This window comes from Miscanthus floridulus, chromosome 15 (assembly GCF_019320115.1).
Source record: "Miscanthus floridulus cultivar M001 chromosome 15, ASM1932011v1, whole genome shotgun sequence".
Taxonomy (NCBI): Eukaryota; Viridiplantae; Streptophyta; class Magnoliopsida; order Poales; family Poaceae; genus Miscanthus; species Miscanthus floridulus.
This window is the reverse complement of record NC_089594.1, coordinates 57026381-57050954: the sequence shown is the minus strand read 5'-3', so window position 1 is coordinate 57050954 and position 24574 is coordinate 57026381. Positions and strand designations below refer to the sequence as shown.

Genomic DNA, 24574 nt, shown 5'->3' with positions numbered 1-24574 from the left:
GCAAAACCCCACTAACCTATTTTTCTTATTCCACAGCTCTCCACGTCATCGTTCCCTCCTGGCCCACTAATGCTTCTATCTGCTTCCACGTTGTGCCATCCTGGGCGTCAGTTGTTTCTGCAATAATCCCACTTTTATGCCTTCGTCTTTAGATTCAAGGCTATTGGTAACTGATCTTATAGTGCTACAAAAATGCCACCGCCAACAACTGCGGCAGTCTAATAGTCTCAAGGTCCTTTCGTCTGACCGCGACCTTCGTCCAGTTCTGCTCGGTTCTACGAGCCTTGCAATCCTAGCAAACGTTTCCAGCAACTGAAAACAGGCAACGTTCCCTCTCCCCACTAGAAACCGCAAGCTCCACACAGGTAGATTCAAAACTGATGGCGTTATTAGCTTCAAGCCTCCCGCGTCACTGAGTCGTTTGGTTTCTCCTGCTTCCAGAGTTCCAGTCAGTTATAAAGAAACCTGCTTTACATCTCGATTGGGACAACATCGTCTGACATTGGCAGTGAGTTAGTGACCATCACTATACCACAGCCAATCTATATAGAGACTCTAAATCGGTCGCTATAAGCCATTATAGCGATCAATCATCAGTCGCTATAACGTTATAGCGACCGATGTATAAGTCGATGTAAGTGGCGTCGCTGTCTATAGCAACCGACAGGGTTTATAGCAACCGATAGTTAGACGCAAATATTTATACCTACCGATGATCTAGCGACCAATGGTTTGAGGATATCAAACTTTTTAGCAACCGATAATTTGTCGCTATGAACTGGCACAATTATATATTTAATTTCACATTATACCATATAATTTTAGGCTTGTTTAACATCGATACAAGTTCACAGTACACATCAACCACATAATTGTATAAACAGATCTCATATATTCATTGAAATTAATATTTGTACAATTGTATTTTGGATAAATCCTACAAGGCACCTACCACACAGGCACACAACCCATGAACTTCTAAAGAGTTCACTATACAGAACACCAAGTACCCTAGCAATCCAGAAACTACATGCTATAAACACATCTGAGCACTCCACACCTTTTAGACCATCTTCCATGAGAACTCTAAATAGCTTGTCGACACCATCAAGCATGCTGCTTTACTGGCACCTCCCAGAATTACATGCCTGAAATCCACATGCAATCCAATATAAGGCCCCGTTTGGCAGAGCTTCACTTCACTAGTGAAGCCATTTTTTTTTCTTCTTCAGCTCCACGAACAGTTCCACCGGTGGAGCTGAAGCGGTTTTGGTAAACCGTTTGGCAAAATGGCTTTCCTGTGAGAGCATATTTTTAGGGGCCTGGAGGAGGAGCCGGGAGGAGCCACTTTTTTTGGCTCCATTCCACTCCAAATTACTGTGAGAGCATGTTTTTAAGGGCTTCACAAGTGAAGCTATTTTACTTTACCCCGTTTGATACAAAACGGTTCCAAACAGCTCCTGAAGCCGGTGGAGAAGCCCTGTCAAACGGGGCCTAAGTATTCTGGTATTCAGCTAGGATCCAATAAGTAGACAGGTGCAGGTGCAGTAAGAAAAGTATTTATTTACTTTTCTTATATTAAAGCCAACACACCACAGATTGAAGAACAGACTAGTGCCATCTGAATATTAATTCTTGACCGCCAACCATGAAGCCAAAAAATTCTCGCTCAGCAAAGTGATGCAGATCCAAAGAACAATAATTCTAGGGCAAATAATATATCTCACCATATTTAGTTCAGGAGATGGCTCTAGTCTACCCTATTTTAATTATGCACACTACTGATCCAAAAGGCTATTGTCATGAAACAATTTTAATGAAAAATCCAAAATATGGATCCTTTTTCCATCTAAATGAATCAAAGATTAGAGACATGATAGTGTTGTCACACCCAGTTTTAAGAACAAAAGAGGATGTATAAAGTCTTATGTGCACCCCAGGAACGATCGCACACATAAGTGGACAAATTGTGAATTGTACCAACACAATGTTTATTACATAGCGAATAAATATTCAACACATAGTCTCAAACATAGATATAATAGCTACTAAGATAACTCTCTTGCGGAAGCTCCAACAGGGACGTCAACTGGTGAACACCAAGCCTAATACTCATCACGATAATCTTCAATCCAATCTTGATCTGTTACCCATTCGGGATTTTTTTTCCAACATAAAAGATAAAGCAAGGCATAAGTACATGTCGTACTTAACAAGATAACTAAGGGTTCATGAGGCTCAAATAGCTGACACTAGTTTTCTACGGTTAGCATTTAAATCATCTTTAAGTTTAGCATTTATTAACATCAAGGTAGCAATAATCCCATAACACATGATCAATGAACATGAATAATCAATATCTTAAACAATTAACATAAATGATCTTAACAAGTAAAAGTCATTATCCCTTAATGTAAGTGTTCCAAGGTCGCTCGTATCCGTGAGCACGGCTAGTATACCAGATTGTTAACTCTGCGCAGAGGTGTACACTTTCACTATGAGTCATGATTTCCAAATGTATGGGTTTGCAAGGTCCAAAACACCGGAAACCATATAAAGCCACCCAAGAGCTCGTCTAATCGGCCAGGGCCGCAGGGTCATTAGATATAGGAACCCCCCTTCCAAAAATAAAGTAAAAGGCCGCTTTCAAAGCTAGGCTCAACAGGACAGAGGCTATCCTATACCCAACTCGCAGACCTCTAACCAGCTAGAAAAGGGTTTCTCAAATAACTAGAGCCAGAGCCATATAGCCCTCACAGTTGTACGTTAATCCCGGATAATCAGTTACAAGACAAGTCCTTCTGTTGCTAAAAAGTCATCTTGTTTATGTTTATAGCATATTCATTAATCAAGTTTCAAGATCATGATTGTTGCACTAGCAATAGAACTGCCCAATGCAAACCTCCCAGGGTAACAAGGTAATTGAGTATTCAAAATCTAGGAAATCCTACCATAGGTAACAAGGAAGACACATGCATATGCACATTAGTGAGCATCATAAATAGGACAACAAGGAAGGTCCTTAGCTATACTTGCCTTGATAAAAGTTCTCCTGAAAGTCTTGTTGGTCTTGCTGATCGTAGAAGTTCTCTTGATCACAAACGTAAACCTCACCGTCTGAACTCGATCAACATCACCAAGCAGCAACATACAATCATCCGAGCAATCATACACGAGGCAAACAAATAAATTTAATTAAAACAGTACACCAACAGAGACAAACAGTTTTGAAAAGTTCATAAAACTATTCTACACGTTGCTACGATCACATAGACGCGAAGATCACGAAAAACGGAGTTACAACGAGAAAGTTAGGATTAAAACAAGTTTTCCTATGAAAGAAATAGATTAAATCTAAACTCAAAATTTAAAGTTCAAAAACATGGTGACAAACTATATGAACAGATAGATCTCAAGAAGACGAATCTAACGCTAGTTGAACGGTCCAATTTAGAGTTAAAACGAATAAGTTATGAGCAATTAAAGGTAGTGGCAAAACTGTAATTAGATGAAACTTGATTTTGAATCTGTTAAATAAAAAATACATTTTCCAAAAGAGAAAGCGTATTCTATGGAATCCGCTTTGGACTGTGGGTTCAGCATCTAAAGAACCCAGGGGCTCTTTAGCCAAAAGGCCAACCGAAGGGGTACGGTGCGTTTCGGGCCGTTGGATCCAATCCGAACGGACTGGATTAGATCGGGAGGGAGGGGCGGCGCTGCCGACCGGAGAAGAAGGCCAGCGCGGCGGCGCGACATGGCCGGCGGTGAGGTTCTCGCCGACGCTGCCGGTTCGGGCGATTCCGGCCACCATTTGGCATGGGACCGGGTCCATTCGAACGAGGAGCTCGAAGCGGACTCACCTAGCTAGGTGATGGAGGCGGATGGCAGTCACCGATGGCGTGCGGCTCAACGTGGCAGCGATGAAGCTCCTGTGCACGATGAAGTCGCCGTTCAGGCAAAATTGGACCGGGAAAAGACTCAAGAAGATGCGCGGGGTCAAGATGAAGCTACCTAGCTAGCTTACCGAGATGATGAAGGACCGTAGCGGTGGAATTAGACGGCGCGGCGGCCTAGGGTTTTGGCTCGTGAGGAGAGCTCGGGCGAGGGCGGCGCATGCGCTAGGGCTCGGGAAAACAGATTATGGGCGCGGTGATTCGGCCTTTATAGGGGCAGGACGTGGCGCGGACGCCCAGGCGCGTGGACCGCGTGATTCGGTCGGACTCGAGTTCGACACCGAGCTGGAGGAGGAAGATGGGGTGTGGGCCCCAGCTGTCGGCGGCACACAGAGGAAGTAGGCGGCTGCTGCTGCTAGCGCTCGTGACTAGGTTGGCCTGCGGCCCAAGGAGGAAGTAGCCGGGCAGCCCGCTGGCGCGCTACTGGACTAGGCCAAAAGGAAGGGAAACAGGCCGAGTGGGCCAGAATCCAGGCAGAGAGAGGGTGAGGGTTTTACTTTTTTTTCAAACTTTTGAATCCATTTTCAAACAGATTTGAATCCCTTTTTAATTTGAACAAAACCAAACCAACTCAACAAAAAGTATGCACCAACATGAATGCTCAAACATGTATCTAACTTTGAGATTGATTTTATTTTTATAAATTTATTATTTGGCCTACGTTAAATGCTCACATAAATAAAAATAAATCACTTTAGCCAAATTAAATTTATTCAAATTTTAGGGTGTTACAAATCTACCCCCCTTAAGAGAGTCTCGTCCTCGAGATTAGGCTGTGCTTACTCAAACAACTGCGGGTATGTCTTTCTCAAATCATCTTCTCTTTCCCAAGTTGCCTCTGCTTCCGAATACCGATTCCACTGAACCTTGCACATCCTAATTGTTTTGCTTCTCGTAACTTTCTCAGCTATATCCAAAATCTTAATTGGAAACTCCTCATATGTCAGATCATCCTTAACAGCAAGTTCCTCTAATGGTATTTGCTCCTCAGGCACACGCAAACACTTCTTAAGTTGAGACACATGGAACACATCGTGGACACCAGACAGGCTCTCAGGCAATTCTAACTGATAAGCCACTTCTCCACATCTCTTTAAAACTTTAAACGGACCAACATACCTTGGGGCTAGTTTACCTTTCATGTTGAACCTTTTCACATTCTCATAGGTGATACTTTTAAATAGACATAATCTCCTTCTTCGAATACCAAGTCTCTTCTTCGATTATCTGCATAGCTCTTCTGACGGGTTTGTGCCACTCTCAGGTTCTCTCTAATCTTTCTCACCTGCTCTTCAGCGTTTCTAAGCACATCTGGTCCAAACACTTGACTTTCACCTGTTTGATTCCAAAACAAGGGTGTTCTACACTTACGCCCATACAAAGCTTCAAACGGTGACATCTTGAGACTCTGTTGATAGCTGTTGTATGAGAACTCTGCATAACACAAACTCGTATCCCAACTAGTACCATGCTGCAACGCACATGCTCTCAACATGTCTTCTAAAATCTGATTAAGTCTCTCTGTCTGCCCAGCAGTATGAGGATGGTAGGTTGTGCTAAAATTCAACTTTGTGCCCAGCGAAGTGTGTACCTGTTTCCAAAAATGAGAAGTGAACTGCGAACCTCTATCAGACACAATCTTCTTTGGAACACCATGCAAACTCACTATCCTTTCCATGTATAGTTCTGCTAACTTTGGTCCTCTATAAGTGGTCTTGACAGGTAAGAAGTGAGCAACTTTAGTCAAACGATCCACAATCACCCATATTGAATCATAATCTTTCTGAGTACGTGGTAACCCCACTATGAAGTCCATTCCAACTTCTTCCCACTTCCACTCAGGTATCTTCATAGGTTGCAACAATCCTGCAGGTCACTGATGCTCAGCTTTCACTCTCTGACAAGTATCACATATGGCAACATACTCAGCTACATCTTTCTTCAGACCATACCACCAATACTTCTCTTTAAGATCTAGATACATCTTAGTACTGTCAGGATGGATAGAATAAGTTGAATCATGTGCTTCACGTAGAATTGCATCACGAATGGCTTTCACTTTAGGCACACAGATTCTTTTTCCAAACCATAGGGTCCCATTCTCATCTATGCTGAAACCTAGAGCTTTCCCAAGCGCTACATTACCTGTTATCTCCCTTAGTTTCTCATCCTCCAACTGACCCTTACGTATCTCAAGCTCTAGTGTAGGTGTCACTTCTATCTCCATAGCATTATAAGCAATACCAAGGTTCAAGTGCTGAAGCTCTTCCCATAACTCCTTTGGCACAGGCGCCATCTCAAGCTCATTGGTGTACCTCTTCCTACTAAGTGCATCGGCCACAACATTCACTTTACTAGGATGATAGTGCACCTCTAGATCATAATCCTTGATTAGTTCCAACCAACGATGTTGTCTCAAATTCAGATCCGTCTGAGTGAATATGTACTTCAAACTCTTATGATCGGTAAAGATATCACTCTTATGCCCAATCAGATAGTGTCTCCAAATTTTTAATGCATGAACCATAGCTGCTAACTCCAAGTCATGAGTAGGATAATTCAACTCATGTTTCCTCAGCTGTCTAGATGCATAAGCAACAACTCTACCCTCTTGCATAAGAACACATCCCAAACCTTGACGAGACGCATCACAATAGATAGAGAACTTCTTATTTAGATCAGGCAAAATCAGCACTGGCGCTGTGGTCAACCGCTTCTTTAATTCTTCAAAACTAGCTTGACACTGATTAGACCACTCAAACTTAGCATTCTTCTCTAACAGGGCTGTCATGGGTTTAGCAAGCTTGGAGAAACCTTCAATGAACCTTCGATAATAACCAGCTAAACCAAGAAAACTATGGATCTCACTTACATCAGTAGGTGGCTTCCAATTCAGTACATTCTTCACCTTGCCTGGATCCACTGCTATACCACCATTAGAAACCACATGTCCAAGAAAAGAGACTTCTCTTAACCAGAATTCACACTTACTACGCTTAGCATACAGCTTATGCTCTCTAAGCTTCTGCAGCACCAATCTCAGATGTTCAGCATGATCATCTTCAGTCTTAGAGAATACCAATATATCATCAATGAATACTACCATAAACTTATCAAGATACTCCATAAACACCTTATTCATCATATACATAAAGTAGGCAGGTGCATTGGTCAAACCAAACGACATAACTGTATACTCATATAACCCATACCTCGTAGTAAAAGCTGTTTTTGGTATATCAGTACTCCGAATCTTCAACTGATGATAACCATAACGCAGATCAATTTTAGAAAACACACAAGCACCTCTCAACTAATCAAACAAGTCATCAATTCTAGGCAACTGGTACTTGTTCTTGATAGTTACCTCATTAAGAGATCGATAATCCACACACATACGCTGTGTTCCATCCTTCTTGTCAACAAAGATCACAGGCGCTCCCCAAGGTGATGCACTAGGACGAATGAAACCTTTATCTAACAACTCTTTCAATTGTTTCTTAAGTTCTTCTAATTCGTTAACCCTCATTCTATATGGTCTCTTAGCTATAGGTGCAGTACCAGGTAATAATTCAATTATAAACTCAATGTCACGGTCAGGTGGCATACCTGGCAAATCATTAGGAAAGACATCTGGAAACTCCTCCACAATACGGTCCTGGGGATTAGCATCATCATCTAGTTGATTCACTGTAGTTGTTGGTGGTGGTTGCACTGTCACGCCAACACTGATTCGATCTCCCTTTGGTATTGTCACTGCTACAACTCTCTCCTGACACTAAATCACAGCTCGGTGTTCTTTCATCCAATCCATACCCAGAATCACATCGATCCCAAAAGTTCTCAACACAATAGGACTGACTGAGAAGTCTACCCCCCTTAAGGTAAGACTTGCGGAAGGGCAACAATGTGCAGCAGGTATTGATCCCCCGGTGAATTTACTAGCATTTGGGTCTTCATTGCAATTAAAGGTATGCTATGTGTTCTAACAAATGCTTATGAAATAAAGGAATGCGAAGCTCCAGAGTCAAAAAGAACATTAGCGGGGATAGAGTTGATGTTGAACGTACCCATCATAACTTCTGGTGCTCCAACCACAGTCTTAGGCGCCACATGGTTCACTCTTCTAGTGTTGTACGCGGGCTTCTGGTTGCTATTCTGCTTCTGAGGTGTCTATTGATTCGGCTTCTGGGGGCAATGGTTAGCATAGTGTCCCACATCTCCACACCGAAAACACCTATTAGGAGTACTAGGTACACTGCTCTTAATCGGGGTACTGTTGGGCATTCCCTGGCGTGGAGTCTGATTGCCCATTTGCTGCGGGGTACGCTGGTTCCAATTCTGCTGTTGGTTCTGAGAGCGTTGTGGAAACTAGCCACAGTTCCACTGACTGACTGGACCTTGATACCTCTGCTGATTATTATAACGCGGGCGTGTGTTGCTTCCGAAGACCTGTCCCTTCATCTTTCTCTTCCTGTTCCTCTCCAATCGCATATTGTCAAGCACAATAGCGCGATTCACCAACTGCTGGAAATTAGCATATGTGTTACCAGCCAACTACAACCGGAGATCATAGTAAATTCCCTTGAGGAAGAGACGTTGCTTGTCTGCATCCTCCCTCACGTCATTAGGAGCATAGCGAGCCAACTGAGCAAACTTGTCGTGATACTCACTGACAGACATAGTACCCATCCTGAGAGATCTAAATTCCTCCTGCTTAAGCTCTATCAAACCATCTGGAATATGGTGTGCCTTGAAATCCCTCACAAATTCTAGCCAAGTGATAGCAGGAGCATTGTTGGGATGAGCAGACTGATATGACTCCCACCAAGTCTGAGCTGCTCCCTGAAGCTGTCCCGACGCATACAACACCTTTTGTTGATCATCACACTGAGCGATGTTGAGTTGTTTCCCCACTACGCGTAGCCAATCATCTACCTCCAAAGGGTCAACGGCATGAGAGAAAACTGGAAGATGTCCTTGCATGAATTCCCTCCGCTTGTCTCTTGGTGGTGGAGGTGCTGGTGCTCCAATAGGTTGGTTCTGAAAGAACTACATCATGGACTGCATGAACTGTCCTTGCATCGCCAACACCTCTGCTGCGGTCATGGGTGGTGGTGGGGGTGGTGGAGCATCTCTCCCACGTCCTCTACCTCTTCCACGGCCAGACATCTGTAATCCAACATGAAACATCACCAATATGTAAGAGATAAGCAATTTCTGAAAATTTCTGGACGTGATGCAGAATCAGCAGGTCAGAAAAACTGTCATAACTCGAGTTCCAGATATCCAAATAAGATGATCTTTATACGGTTGGAAAGCTTAAGAAATTATCTACAACTTTCATTTAGACCACATATTCTGATTCTGACGTTACATTAATTAAAAACAGACCACAACAGAAACTGTCCTCAGATTCCAGACAGCACAAAAGTTCATACTGTGACAGTCATAACTCTCAGATACGAACAGATAAAAAGGTGATTCTTGTGCCATTGGAAAGACACAGAAGTCTATATACTCCCAGTAAAATTTCATAACCATTGCTCGAGCAAGTGAAAAGTTATAACCAAAACATCACTGACTGCTCTAGAAAACAGCAAGCAAAGAGACAGGATAGACCAACCCAAATTATTTATTATAGCACTTTTAACCTTACTATTTTAGCTAAGGAACTTGTGGACATGCCCACAAAGTTCCAGCACTCATCACAAAGATCCAAATCACACATAAATCATAATAATAATCCAGCAAGCACACCAATAGTTTACAAACACTTAAAAGACTCGACACGACTCACGATACTAAAAACATGCTTATTACAATGGTTTCATAAACTTAAGGGGCGGCGTTCTACTTTGTGGAGGGCTCATCTAACTTCTCAAACAGCTTGGGACGGCCTAACTCGGCATTAAGGCCATCGATCTCTTTCTGGTATTCTTTGATCATGTCTTGTGCCTTCTTCAGCTCTTCTTTTAACGCTCCCACCTTATTTGTGAGTTCACGGTTTAACTCAATGGTGGCCTCAAGAGTCTTCGATCCTTTTACCACGACCTCTATGGTCCAACTATTTTCCTTCGGAAGATAGCATGGATAATACAAGAGTCCATCGTCCTTCTTATCATCAGAGAGTCGGCCTCGGTAGTAGGCAAGTGCAATGGAAGCAGCATCCTCCATGCTTCTTTCCGCGGTAGCTCGATTTACATGGTGGGTGACAACTGCATCTATCTTGCGAGTATTTGGGGTCTTGATCAGCAACCGAGTATCCCACGATGAACCAACCAGAGGATGACTGTGCTCCGTAGTATGGTACTCCAGAGTGGCTTGCAGGTCTGGATAATAGCACTCCAACATCATTGTCAACAAATCATGGTAGAAGGCATTGTCATCAGGCTTCTTGATGCTTAACTTGTCAGTCCAACCTATACGAGGCAGTGGCTGGAGTCTTCATCTTTATCATCATTGGTCAAGTCAATGGCCTCCACACGTACTAGGGATTGAGCTATCAGAGTTGGTGAGGAATGGACCTCTTCTCCAACCTCATTCTTCCAGTTCTTCCTCTAGACGTCCTCTCTAGGCTCCATTGGCTCATACACAGCACGCTGTGGTTGAAAGCATCCAACGTACAAGCGGGCAGACTTGCGGTCACGTGTCATCTACAGAAGTTTTAAATTAATTAGAATAGAATCAATTGATTTTATAATAGAATAAGACAAAAGAAGCACAAAACTTAGCAAATATCAAGATTGAGGTGGAAAGCATGAAACAAGTGAAGCAAAGGAAACTAAAAACGACCATTCTAACTAGGCTTGTGTTCTATAGTCAACAGTGCTCTGATACCAATCTGTCACACCCAGTTTTAAGAACAAAAAAGGATGTATAAAGTCTTATGTGCACCCCAAGAACGATCGCACACATAAGTGGACAAATTGTGAATTGGACCAACACAATGTTTATTACATAGCGAATAAATATTCAACACATAGTCTCAAACATAGATATAATAGCTACTAAGATAACTCTCTTGCGGAAGCTCCAACAGAGACGTCAACTGGTGAACACCAAGCCTAATACTCATCACGATAATCTTCAATCCAATCTTGATCTGTTACCCATCCGGGATTTTTTTTCCAACATAAAAGATAAAGCAAGGCATAAGTACATGTCGTACTTAACAAGATAACTAAGGGTTCATGAGGCTCAAATAGCTGACACTGGTTTTCTGCGGTTAGCATTTAAATCATTTTCAAGTTTAGCATTTATTAACATCAAGGTAGCAATAATCCCATAACACATGATCAATGAACATGAATAATCAATATCTTAAATAATTAACATAAATGATCATCTTAACAAGTAAAAGTTATTATCCCTTAATATAAGTGTTCCAAGGTCGCTCGTATCCATGAGCACGGCTAGTATACCAGATTATTAACTCTGCGCAGAGGTGTACACTTTCACTGTGAGTCATGATTTCCAAATGTATGGGTTTGCAAGGTCCAAAACACCGGAAACCATATAAAGCCACCCAAGAGCTCGTCTAACCGGCCAGGGCCGCAGGGTCATTAGATATAGGAACCCCCCTTCCAAAAATAAAGTAAAAGGCCGCTTCCAAAGCTAGGCTCAACAGGACAGAGGTTATCCTATACCCAACTCGCAGACCTCTAACCAGCTAGAAAAGGGTTTCTCAAATAACTAGAGTCAGAGCCATATAGCCCTCACAGCTGTACGTTAATCCCGGATAATCAGTTACAAGACAAGTTCTTATGTTGCTAAAAAGTCATCTTGTTTATGTTTATAGCATATTCATTAATCAAGTTTCAAGATCATGATTGTTGCACTAGCAATAGAACTACCCAATGCAAACCTCCCAGGGTAACAAGGTAATTGAGTATTCAAAATCTAGAAAATCCTACCATAGGTAGCAAGGAAGACACATGCATATGTACTTTAGTAAGCATCATGAATAGGACAACAAGGAAGGTCCTTAGCTATACTTGCCTTGATCAAAGTTCTCCTGAAAGTCTTGCTGGTCTTGCTGATCGTAGAAGTTCTCTTGATCACAAACGTAAACCACACCGTCTGAACTCGATCAACATCACCAAGCAGCAACATACAATCATCCGAGTAATCATACACGAGGCAAACAAATAAATTTAATTAGAACAGTACACCAACAGAGACAAACAGTTTTGAAAAGTTCATAAAACTATTCTACATGTTGCTACGATCACACAGACGCGAAGATCACGAAAAACGGAGTTACAACGAGAAAGTTAGGATTAAAACAAGTTTTCCTATGAAAGAAATAGATTAAATCTAAACTCGAAATTTAAAGTTCAAAAACATGGTGACAAACTATATGAACAGATAGATCTCGAGAAGACGAATCTAACGTAAGTTGAACGGTCCAATTTGGAGTTAAAACGAATAAGTTATGAGCAATTAAAGGTAGTGGCAAAACTGTAATTAGATGGAACTTGATTTTGAATCTGTTAAATGAAAAATACGTTTTCCAAAAGAGAAAGCGTATTCTATGGAATCCGCTTTGGACTGCGGGTTCAACATCTAAAGAACCCAGGGGCTCTTTAGCCAAAAGGCCAACCGAAGGGGTACGGTGCGTTTCGGACCGTTGGATCCAATCCGAACGGACCGGATTTGATCGGGAGGGAGGGGCGGCGCTGCCGACCGGAGAAGAAGGCCAGCGCGACGGCGCGACATGGCCGGCGGTGAGGTTCTCGCCGGCGCTGTCGGTTCGGGCGATTCCGGCCACCATTTGGCACGGGACCGGGTCCATTCGAACGAGGAGCTCGAAGCGAACTCACCTAGCTAGGTGATGGAGGCGGATGGCAGTCACAGATGGCGTGCGGCTCAACGCGGCGGCGACGAAGCTCCTGTGCACGATGAAGTCGCCGTTCAGGCAAAATTGGACCGGGAAAAGACTCAAGAAGATGCGCGGGGTCAAGATGAAGCTACCTAGCTAGCTTACCGAGATGATGAAGGACCGTAGCGGTGGAATTAGATGACGTGGCGGCCTAGGGTTTTGGCTCGCGAGGAGAGCTCGGGCGAGGGCGGCGCATGCGCTAGGGCTCGGGAAAACAGATTATGGGCGCGGTGATTCGGCCTTTATAGGGGCAGGACGTGGCGCGGACGCCTAGGCGCGTGGACCGCGTGATTCAGTCGGACTCGAGTTCGACACCGAGCCGGAGGAGGAAGATGGGGTGTGGGCCCCAGCTGTCGGCGGCACACAGAGGAAGTAGGCGGCTGCTGCTGCTAGCGCTCGCGGCTAGGTTGGCCTACGGCCCAAGGAGGAAGTAGCCGGGCAGCCCGCTGGCGCGCTGCTGGACTGGGCCAGAAGGAAGGGAAACGGGCCGAGTGGGCCAGAAGCCAGGCAGAGAGAGGGTGAGGGTTTTACTTTTTTTCAAACTTTTGAATCCATTTTCAAACAGATTTGAATCCCTTTTTAATTTGAACAAAACCAAACCAACTCAACAAAAAGTATGCACCAACATGAATGCTCATACATGTATCTAACTTTGAGATTGATTTTATTTTTATAAATTTATTATTTGGCCTACGTTAAATGCTCACATAAATAAAAATAAATCACTTTAGCCAAATTAAATTTATTCAAATTTTAGGGTGTTACATGTGTCAACCTCAGTCTGACAGAGTCCCAAATTGGCAAGTAGCATTCACATTAGCAAGCATAAAAATGGATAGGTGCACATTCTGACAATGCACCATGTCAACTTGTGTACATTGCAGTAAATAAAGTAGCAGGAAGTAAGCACATCCAAAATTAAAGTACATAAAACAGCTTTGGTCTTTTGGTCTTTGCATCAAGGGTAAAGACTAACTTCTTTGGCAAATCAGCTGACGGAAAAGGCCTGTCATATTTCAGTTCGTGATCAACAAAACCTCCTTTCACACCCATCAATTGTCTATTTAATTATGAGAAAAATGAAGTTAAAGCCTTGTAATTCATTCGCCTCAGTGAATGGCAACGGTTTCAACAGGAATGACCACCACTTGATTTTCTCATCAACGGGGGACTACCACCATTTGGTTTTCTCATGGAATTCATTTCAGAGCATAAGGCACACCAAGCACAAGTCAACACTGCACTTATTAAAAGTCAAAATTTGAAACAGGTGGTGGATTCAGAAATGGAGTAACGACTTGTATCTGTGAATTGAAAATAATATGATAGTGCAACAAAATTTGCATGTTTTCTAAAAGAATGTAGGATGGCAATAGTTGACAAGTGATAGCAGCTGGCAAAACAGATACCTGATTTGTAAATGCAAAAGAGTTTCGTTGCCAATTTGATGAGGATTGTGGTTGTTCTAGAGCATAAACCTCGTTCATCCATCAGGTGTGCAATGGGGCGACAATGCTCTATTGTTGATGATCTGTTACTATTTCTTCTTCATCCTTCTTAAGTCTTCCGTCTTCCTATGATATTTGTGCCATAATACATCTCATATGAGAATTTAGCTAAGATACAATCAATATAATCACACTACCTGAGATCATGTGAAGATAAAAAAGAACTGATAAGAGTAGCTAACTGTCATATGTTTGACACAGAAGTTTCTTGTCGTACACAATACAGGTTGTATATGAAGTTTATCATTAGCTACTCTTAGCCCCACATACCCTTTGTAACTGATGCTAATACCTCCAATTTGAAAAAGATACTATCATCAGCAGCATTACCTGAACTCAATGGGACAATGTGTTCATGAGAATCCCTTAAAAATTAAACACCTAAGAAAGTCTACTTCATAGTTCTATGAATCAGTTAAGACCTGAAATTCATATGATCCATCAAGGCATTTTCTCAGGCACTTGGTGTGAAGCCAACATTTCCAAATTCGATCAAGGCACTTCAGTTGTTGAGATAAAGTATACAATAGTGACAAAATGAAATATGGTCTCACTTCACACAAAAACACATGCAGCCACACAGGTTCACTGCATCTACATGATGCTGAAAGGTGTCTGAATTCAGTACACCCTCAAGCCTGAAAATTATATGCATATTTCTGCATGATGCCATCATTACCGTTGAATTTGTGATTTACATCATGATTTTAATGGTTTGGCAATGGGATCAAAGCTGAGGGTTTTTTAAAGAAAAGAAAAGTGTACTTTATTATTTTGGAATGACTTAAATTTGGACCCTACCTAACCATCATCAAACACAAATATCATCTATTCAGAAACACATATTTATATTTGAAGCAGATAGATAGGAGCAAATTAAGTGACCACAGCTACTGACAACTTGGTTCCATAGAATTCAGCAATTCCTTCTTTCGAATATCCAAATAACCACAGCTACCAATCACTCAGTTACTGTATTTTATACACCAACATAACCTTCTACAATTTCCTAAGAATAAAATCCCATTCTACTTTGTGCTTTATGTATTATAAGTTATGTTGACCTTGCAGTTTTCGCATAACAGGGATGCAGCAGAGAAGGAATCTTTGTGTTCAGTAGTATCATACAAAGGATTGAGTCCCTGAAAATACAAAACATTCATTCAGGTCATACAAGTTAACTAACAATTTTTTTGTTTTCAGCAAAAATCATTTTCTTACGCTTAGTTACCTATGTGACTGCAATTATAAAATACCTCCGCTGCTCGGCATCTAGATCAATTCTAGCAGCAGCAACTAGCCATAAAAAAAAACTGCACGGGGAAGATCATACCTGATGTGCATCCACTGTGGAAGGAACATTTGCACTGCGCTTTGCTTCTGGTCAGCCACCGCCCGTGCCAACCATGTTGAAGGCTGCAGCTGCGCCAACAACTGGAGGGCAGAGAGAGAAAAGCAGAGTCCTTCAAATCCAGGAGGCCAGGGCGTTGCTTGAGTCCGAGCTTGCACGTCGCACCATCGAGGACACCATGGGCTGGTGGATCAAGGCTACCATCGCCCGCACTGCTGAGGAGGCCGCCACTGCTCGCACTGCAGAGAAGGTCCTCGTCGCTGCGGCAGAAGAGGGGGGGGGGGGGCAGAGCTGGGGGTGAGGTGAGGATACGGTGCGACAGATCTAAGTTTGGAACATGGAAAGGAGAGAGAAGTGAAGGGGAAGAGTGCGTCGATGGATCTCAGCTCGTCACCTTTTTGTTGGTCGCGGCTGGCCCTAGACCTCGAGCATGGCGGTCTCGAGCGCGGCCCCGAGGTGGCTGCCACCCAGCGGCGGCCTCCTCGCGTGCCCCTCTAGCGGCTCCGAGCAGCGCCCCCCTCACGCGGCCCCGAGCAGCGACCCTGTCGAGCACGCAGCGTGGACGGCGACCCAGACGACCGCGGCGGCGGGGACAACGGCCGCGGTAGGGACGGTGGTCACGGCGAGCTCACGCCGGTGGTGGAGAAGAACACCCGAGGCAACTACGAGCGGCATCTGGGTTGCTGAGGGCGTGTTTGGATGCAGCGCTGGGTCAGTTTTGCCTGAAAAATCTATAGCATGTAGTCTGCCTGGAAGCTATTTGCTATGCTTCTTCCCCAGGCGATCAAAATTGACTGCTGCATGCCGTTGCCTGGGCATTAATCAACGTGAGAACTCTCTAGAGGCCCACAGCCCTTTTTTTCGGGCAATAAACTTCAACCAAACAGTCACTTTTTGCGGTTGCCTGGCCAGGCAAAATTGAATGCAGTTATAGGCAATATGCAGGCAGCATCTTTCTCCAGACAACTGAGTTAGGGCTGCATCCAAACACGCCCTGAGTCCGTGAGGTGAGAGAGCATGTGTGGCGACGTTGCTGGGTTGGGTGGGTCACGGGTGGGTGTCGAAGATAGGGTTTGGTTATTTTAGGGGTGGACCTAGTGTGTTACACTCTAACCTGTGGGCTATGTAATTTTCTGTGAGCGTGAGTGAGCTGGGCTGGACGCGTCAAAATAAAAATAGGCTATAGCGACCGATAGTTTGACTCTAATAAGTGTTTTTATTGATCGATTATCTGAAGTAAACAGCTAAATATATGTAGCGACCGATGTACCGTCGATATGAGTAAAAATAGTGATCGATGATCTGTTAGAAATTTATAGCAACCGATTATTGATCGTTAATATTACGTTTTAGCGAACATTGTCCGACGCTATAGATTAGTTGTGGTATAGTGCATGCGGTTGCCCCTTTGCTCATCCATATGGCATGTTACAGGTAGGTCACCGCCCTCGAGATCACAGGATCTGCTCTCCTTGTGGCCGTGCATTGCACTGCCCAAGTACCGCTGCTCAGGGAGTCAAGGTAAGAAAGCCACTCGTGTCCTCGGTGTGCATGTGACTTCAAAGCTGTTCCATTACAAAACCGTTCTTTTTTAACCGAGTTATCTATATCTCAATAAATCTTACTAGCAATTTATCTTGTCATGCAAAGTGTCAACATCAGCATCCACTGGAACATCCTACTAGCACATTCAACTATCTCGCCATACAAAGTGTCAACGTCAGCATCCACTAACACATCTGACTATGACATTATGGCCCCGTTCGCTTGTCTTAAAAATGGCTTGTTCGGCTTCTTTTTTCAGCCGGAACAGTGTTTTTCTCTCACAACAATTCAGCCGGAACAGTGTTTTTCAGCCAGTTTTAGCCAAGTTTCAGACCAGCGAACAGGGCTTATGTCTTCATTTAAGTTATTCACATTAGCAAACCACATCATTTATTAACATATATTCAGTTGTCCACATCAGAATGCTAAAAATCATCCACTAACATGTATTAGGATATTTATTTAATCATATTAGTAAATATAAGTAATATAATTTTACCAGAGATTCCCGCAGCAACGCGCGAGGCGTTTTTCTAGTTTTTACTATGTATCTAAACATAACGTATATCTAGGTGAAAAAGCAAAAAATGATTTATAATTTGGAATGGAGTAAGTAATATATAGCTGCATGATGAAATGTTTTTTTCTGATTTACAGAATATAGTATGTTGTTTTGAGTGTGTCGACATTGTTTCTTCCCTTATTTTTTTTCTTCTTGTTGATCCTTATGTTATATTTATGCTTGCTCTGGATCTTTTGTACCTGGTTTTCACATAACTTTCACCTGACAGCATAATTAGAAGTTTTTATTCCAGATCATTTAGCTGGAATGCTTGCTTGGGTTTAAAAGTGACCAGGAGGAAGGGTTAATGGCCCTGCAAGCAGTGATGTCAAGGAAGAGGGTTAATGGACCGGCAAGCATTGATGTCTAAAGTCTGTTTAACAGGATCTTGATACCTTTTCGTTTTGTTGGAGAAAACAGTGTTATGATGCTGGTTCTGCTGAACTGTAGTACTTGCTATATTTCCCCGTGATGATCTCGATTTACCCATCTGATATAATAGGACAAAGCATTTGAGCGATCTGTGTGGTTCGTGAATCGTGGTTCTATTCACGGCATGATTTCTGAAAGATAAATTTGATTTGTCAAATTAAGGGCTTGTTCTTTCTTTCCGATTTGACAAGACAAATTTTTTTTTTTTGAATCCCAAGACCAAATAATTTTGACATGAGGCACCTTGTACTAAACAGGGCCTTGTTTAGATGCCATCTAAATTCCAAGTTTTTTTACTCTCTCTTCATCACATCAATTTTTAGCCGCTTGCATGGAGTATTAAATGTAGGTAAAAAAAATAACTAATTGCACAGTTTAGTTCGAAATCACGAGATGAATCTTTTGAGCCTAGTTGGTCCACGATTGGACAATATTTATCAAATAAGACGAAAATACTACTATTCATCGAGTTGAAATTTTTTCGCAATCCAAACGAGGCCCAGATAGTGATTTTCTTCAGCTCGGCCCACTCGATCATTGGCACGGCCCGCAGGCCGCTCCGCTCATTAAACGCCAGCAGCAGCCCAGTACCGCCTGTACGGCGGTCGTCGAAATGCCGCCGCCCACCGCCGGCCGTCTCTCGGCCTTTATCCGCCGGTGCGCGGCGGGCGGAGCGCTTTCCCCGGGCGCGCAGGTCCACGCGCAGGGCCTGGTCGGCGGGCTCCTTCCGGACGCCACCCTGGACACCGATTTCGTCCTGCTCTACAGCCGCTGCGGGGCGCTCCATCGCGCCCGCCAGGTGTTCGACGGAATGTCCTTTCCGTCCATGCACGCTTACAACGTCCTCCTCGCGGCCTCCCCGCCAGGGGCGGCCGTGGAGCTCATCTCCCGCCTCCTCGCCTCGGGGTTGCGCCCCGACAGGTACTCCATCCCCGCCGTGCTCCGCGCTTGCGCTGAGCTGCGGGACACGCTCCTTGGCACTGTGTTCCATGGCTTCGCTCTCCGGCTCGGGTTGCTAGCTAATGTTGTAGTTTCCGGCGCGCTGCTGGACATGTACGCTAAGACCGGGATGCTGGCTGATGCGGCCAGAGTGTTTAACGAGATGCCAGAGAGAGACACTGTTGTATGGAACTGCATGGTTACTGGGTATGCGAGGGCTGGGAGCTCAGAAGAAACTCTGGAACTTTTTAGGAAGGCACAGATTGAATCCGTGGATATGGCAAGGGATCTGCGGGCTGTGCCAAATGTGTTGAATGTCTGTGCAAATGAAGGGCAGCTGATGAAAGGGAGAGAGATCCATGGTAGGATGGTGCGGTGCTTTGCTTTTGATTCAGATATCGCTGTGGGGAATGCATTGGTAGACATGTATGCTAAGTGTGGTCAAGTTGACGGAGCGCAAGCAGTGTTTGCAAGCATGAAGGTGAGGAACGTGGTGAGCTGGTCGACGCTGATATCTAACTATGGTGTCCATGGCATGGGAAAAGAAGCATTGAGGATTTATGATGAGATGGTGTCCAGAGGGGTGAAGCCAAACTGCATCACGTTCATCTCGATCCTGTCAAGTTGCAGCCACTCAGGGCTTGTGAATGATGGCCGGAGGATCTTTGAGTCGATGAGCAAGGTTCACGATGTAGAGCCCACTGCTGACCACTATGCATGTATGGTTGACCTCTTGGGGCGTGCTGGAGCCATTGAAGAAGCTGTTGGAATCATAAGGAAGATGCCTATGGAGCCTGGTGCCAGTCTGTGGGGAGCGTTGCTCTCTGCTTGCGCTATCCATAATAATGTCGATGTTGGAGAGGTTGCGGCTTATAAGTTATTTGAGTTAGAAGAAAGCAATGCTAGCAACTATGTTACTCTCTGTGGCATATATGATGCAATTGGTCGGTCTGATAGTGTTGCAGGCATAAGGTCAAGGATGAGAGAACTTGGCATGGTGAAGATACCTGGTTGCAGTTGGGTTCATGTGAAGGGAAGAGCCCATGCCTTCTACCAGGGGTGCATACCACGGTACTTGAGGAGACAGATGCTATGGGTTTTAGGTCATTTACTTGAGGATATGGCTGCTTCAGAATATGAAGATGAATATCTGAGCATGTGCTATGAGATAATTGGGTACTGAATTTGTGATGGTACAAATCCAGTATTGCAGAGTCATTTTGGTTTGAGGATAAAGCAACCATTCTGACTTGATTGTCACTGTGCTGCACATGAACATTTTTTTATGATGTGCAGCAAGTTATTTTCTGTGTTGTTCTGCTAAGTTCTAGAGGACTTGGAAGATGGAACTCACGATCAGATCTGAAGTACTGTGCTCAAGCATGAAGTGCCACTGTGCAAGGGTGTGAGAAAGAAGGGTGGTTCATTGAAGGCAAGAAATGTATTCTCTAACCCCACTGCAACAGAAGTAGCTCTGGTGTCTGATGCCATCGAGTGGTACAACAGGTGCCTCAAACCAACTGATTCGCATTGTGATAAAATGAGAGGAAAGGGAAATGATAAACTTCTCTAAATGGTAACTTGTTGGGGTAAGCACTAATCAGAGTTTCGATGCTTGATTCTTCACTGATCCCATCATTTGCTTGGAATAGGTTAATGTTACTTTTGGTCACCATGAGAAGTTTTCTGCTGTCTCAGGGGATATGCACAGAGCATCATTTCCTCCAAGAGTAGAAATATGTTTATGGGATTGTATGCTTCATAATTCTGTTTGCTGTTGATGGTCCTTGTGCTTGGATCTTCTATATGCAGGAAAGTTTTTCCCTTGTGAGATGACAGACAACAAAATTAGTAGATCATTATGCCATTTTGTTGACTGGCATGATTGTACAATCATATGATGAAGATAGAAGCTAGTATTATAAGTTTATAACTCTTGTTGTTTCAATCAAGATCTAGGCATAAATCTAGAAAAGGGAAATAACTGAATATTTGTTTACAAACACATTCTAATGTTTACACACTTTGTTATTGGTTCATGGGTGGGGGCAACCTATGGGGTGGTCTAAAGAAAGATGCAATGTTCTATATCAAGAATATTAGAGAGCACATACTTTTGTTTTGTTCTTGATACATATGGTATGTCCATAGAAAATTAAGGATGGAAAGGTGTCAAGCTTTATCAGCTGCAGATTGCTTAACCAGGCGCTTTTTTCACTGTTCAGCAGTGGCTTCACCCTGAACTCACTTCATGACAATATTTAGTACTGCCCTTTTGCTTTTTGCTAAATGTCAGCTTTTGTCCTCCACTCCGGTTACTATCAGCTTTTCACCTCCCTAGAACAAATTGACATCCAGCTTCCAACTGGGCAGCTTTCATGCTGTGTGCTATCTCCAGGTATTAACCTACCATTTCATTGCATTCTAAGCCTCTGATTATCCTCCTCTAGATGCAGATTTATTTTCTGGACATGTGGTATTGCACAGTGATTGAGCAGAATTTGTTCAGGAAAAGGAACCCTAGTTAAGGAAAGGAATTGTCGCTGCCGACTGAAACTACCAGTACTCGACCTCAACAGTCAACACAGCATTGAGAAGGTGACATTACTGCAGAAGTTTGTATCTTGTCCTGATTGTAATAGAACTTATGGATCAAGATTCATGGTCTTACATTAATTGGAAATAAGATTTATTGCATAACATGTCAGGTGTACCATTAGCTGCAAAATACCAACCCCCAAGTACCGGAAGCATTATAACGATATTCAAATAATGTATTAGGATTTTACCACATTTGGCCTAAAAAATAATGCTTTATAAAGATAGGTGTGTTGTGCTTGCTTTCTAGTATAATTTATGTATCAATAGAAACAATCAAAGCCGGGATGAAGCAGTCAGTGATTAGCTGTGGAATGTTCTGTGTTCTGTGCATTTCTATGCAGGCTTGAGAGACATTAGTTACATGTACATGTCAAGGGATTTTAGATGCAAGTTGTTCTGCACCAGTAGCATCAAATAGCTGCCATAACTAAGGGAATTCATTGGTTCTAACTTATATTTCTTGCATCTGAGTTTTGCCATACCAGCAACAGCGGCATCACAGTGACATAATTCACATGTGTTACTTAGATATGGTTGCTACACAAGCTTCTGTACGCCACAGTTTTTTTTTCACTGAAAGGAAACACAAGAAGAAAAATATATGCTTCAACAATATGACTTGTGTTAGGTATTTTTATCATCAGTTGGTAAAGAATTATTTTAGTTGTATCCAAAAATTGTTAGTGTCCCAACTCCCAACTCCCAAATAAAAAGAGTTGTTTGAGTCATGATTATCAAAAAACCATAGGTAATGTAGAGCTTCTCTCCTTGATCAGGCACATGCTATGGACAGGTTCAACATTTCTGAGAACAGTGAGGGGGGACTGTTGCTGTCTGCAAGCCTTGTAACAGTCTGGTGGACGCTAAGCTGAAGGTGTCCGCTGACGCCGGCACTCCTACTCAGGATCCCAGTGACTTCTGCATCCTGACCGGTGCCTTACAGTACCTGACCTTCACTCGGCCAGACATCTCCTATGCTATTCAGCAGGCTTGCCTCCACATGCACGATTCATGGGAACCTCATCTGGCTGCACATCCTTCGGTACATCAGGGGCACCCTCAACTTGGGACTGGTTCTTCGTGCCTCCTCTCTGTCCAAGGTGGTGGTCTACTCCGATGCCGATTGGGCAGGTTGTCCGAATACACGCAAGTCCCACATCGGTCTATGCAGTGTTCCTTGGCGACAATCTCATCACCTGGTCCTCAAGTGCCAGGCGACAGTGTCCTGCTAAGTCTGAGTATCGCACCGTGGCTAATGCCGTCTATGAAGCCACTTGGTTGTGCTAGTTTCTGCTCGAGCTCCGCGCTGAAACAAATCGTAGTATTTTACTATAATTCAATGACATACTAGTACAAATCAATGCAGGATGAGCAGTACATAAAAAAATTACTTCCCTCTGCAGTGCTGGACGTGTACTTTCTCCCTTATTTTTCATTATTGGGTTAATATGAATATTTTATTTCCCGTTTCCTAAAAAATGAATATTTTATTTCCTATGTGCTAGTCTCCTTTTGTGATTTGTTAAATCTGTTCTTCAGTAAATTCACTTCGCTTCATTCTTGTTCCTACTCCGTTTGCTATTGTTCTAGCAACAGTTCCTTTGCAACAATTTTAAATGATTGAGGCATTGATAAAATCTGAGTGATTTCTTGTAGGTGCTTTACTGCTATAAATAATTGGATGTTATGAATCTTAAGAAAAGTTAAGTGCTTCCATTGTTATTTCAGACAACGAAGTTATTGTCATGCCCTCGTGTAGTTCTTTTAGTTCTTGTACAAAATGGGATGACCATAGTTTTTAAGGCATCGCCTTTCCTAGTCGTTCGAGCGGGATTCCAAACGGGACGTCGCGGTCGCCGCGCCCTCATCACGTATGGTGTCGCCTCGCGGCTGAAGACGTCACCTAGGCGGACGCCGCTGGACGGAAAAGCGCGCGGGAAAAGAGCGAATCGATGCGCGCGCGTGGGAAAAGAAGCAGTTGCGCGCCTACACCTCCCGCCAACCCAATCCCCATCGTGTCAGTTGAGAGAGGGAGAGGGAAAGGAAGGAGAGAGGAAGAGAGAGGAGGGCGGCGGCGCACCTGGAATCCGGCGCAGGTGACTGCCCCCGCGCGAGTCTGGCCCGTCCGCGACCCGCCTGCGCGAGCGCGACTCTGTCCCGTCCGCGACTCCAGCCCTGTCTGCGACCGACTCCCACTCCGTCCGCCGCGACCCGCGAGCAGCCCCGCGGCCAACTCCGGCCCCGTCCCCAACCACGACTTTGCTCTGCGACAGCGCGATTGGCAGTTACGTCCTTCCCTCCTCTTTCCTCTGCTGCTCTGCGGCTCTCCTCTTGCTCCCCCTTCTTCCTCTGCTCTTCTTCCGCCTCGTTCTCATGCTCTGCTCCTTCCTGTGCTCTACTTTGCTTTCTCTGTTCTGCTCGTTTCTCCTATTTATGTGTTACAGTTTGATAGTTGGAATGGATAGCTCACATGTGCGCTCTTCTGATGTGGTTGCCTAATTGATGTGAATAATTAATATATGCTTGACTATTTGTCTCTTTGATGTTTGAACTTTGCTGCATAAGAGAGGTTAATTTATTGATCCGTGTCATTGTTATATGTGCCTCTGAGGCTCTGATTGTGAACAGCAGTATGTGTATGGCGTCGCCTCGCCACGCACCTAATTCGCCTAGGCAGGAAGGGGGTGGAGCACCACACCTCGCCTTACCGCCTTAAAAACTATGGGGATGACACCAAGTTGCAACACAATTTCTGTCTTGTTGGGTGTCATTTACTCATTTCCATCCGCAGTTGCAATG

General features: G+C 43.8%; 1 protein-coding gene and 1 long non-coding RNA gene across 10 annotated transcripts; one reads left to right on the top strand and one right to left on the bottom strand.

Moving 5' to 3' along the window:
• Positions 1–843: 843 nt before the first annotated feature.
• LOC136508361 (uncharacterized) lies at positions 844–16463 on the bottom strand. Its single transcript, XR_010771932.1, has 5 exons — positions 16091–16463; positions 15679–15956; positions 14247–15487; positions 13814–14075; positions 844–1148 (listed from the first exon to the last, which is right to left on the bottom strand). It is a non-coding gene; the product is annotated as an uncharacterized lncRNA (long non-coding RNA).
• A 2283-nt stretch (positions 16464–18746) lies between these two features.
• On the top strand, positions 18747–24371 carry LOC136509305 (pentatricopeptide repeat-containing protein CRR2, chloroplastic-like). 9 transcript variants are annotated; one of them, XM_066504120.1, is made up of 4 exons: positions 18747–20763; positions 21500–21572; positions 21684–21772; positions 22552–24371. In XM_066504120.1, exon 1 carries the CDS (start codon positions 18849–18851, stop codon positions 20355–20357), a length of 1509 nt encoding a protein of 502 aa, XP_066360217.1. In that variant the 5' UTR covers positions 18747–18848; the 3' UTR covers positions 20358–20763; positions 21500–21572; positions 21684–21772; positions 22552–24371. The 9 variants fall into 9 exon arrangements, with proteins under 9 accessions (XP_066360217.1, XP_066360216.1, XP_066360215.1 ...); XM_066504119.1 differs by lacking the exon at positions 21500–21572 and having other exon boundaries at positions 21625–21772; XM_066504118.1 differs by having other exon boundaries at positions 21500–21772.
• The last annotated feature ends 203 nt before the right edge of the window (positions 24372–24574 follow it).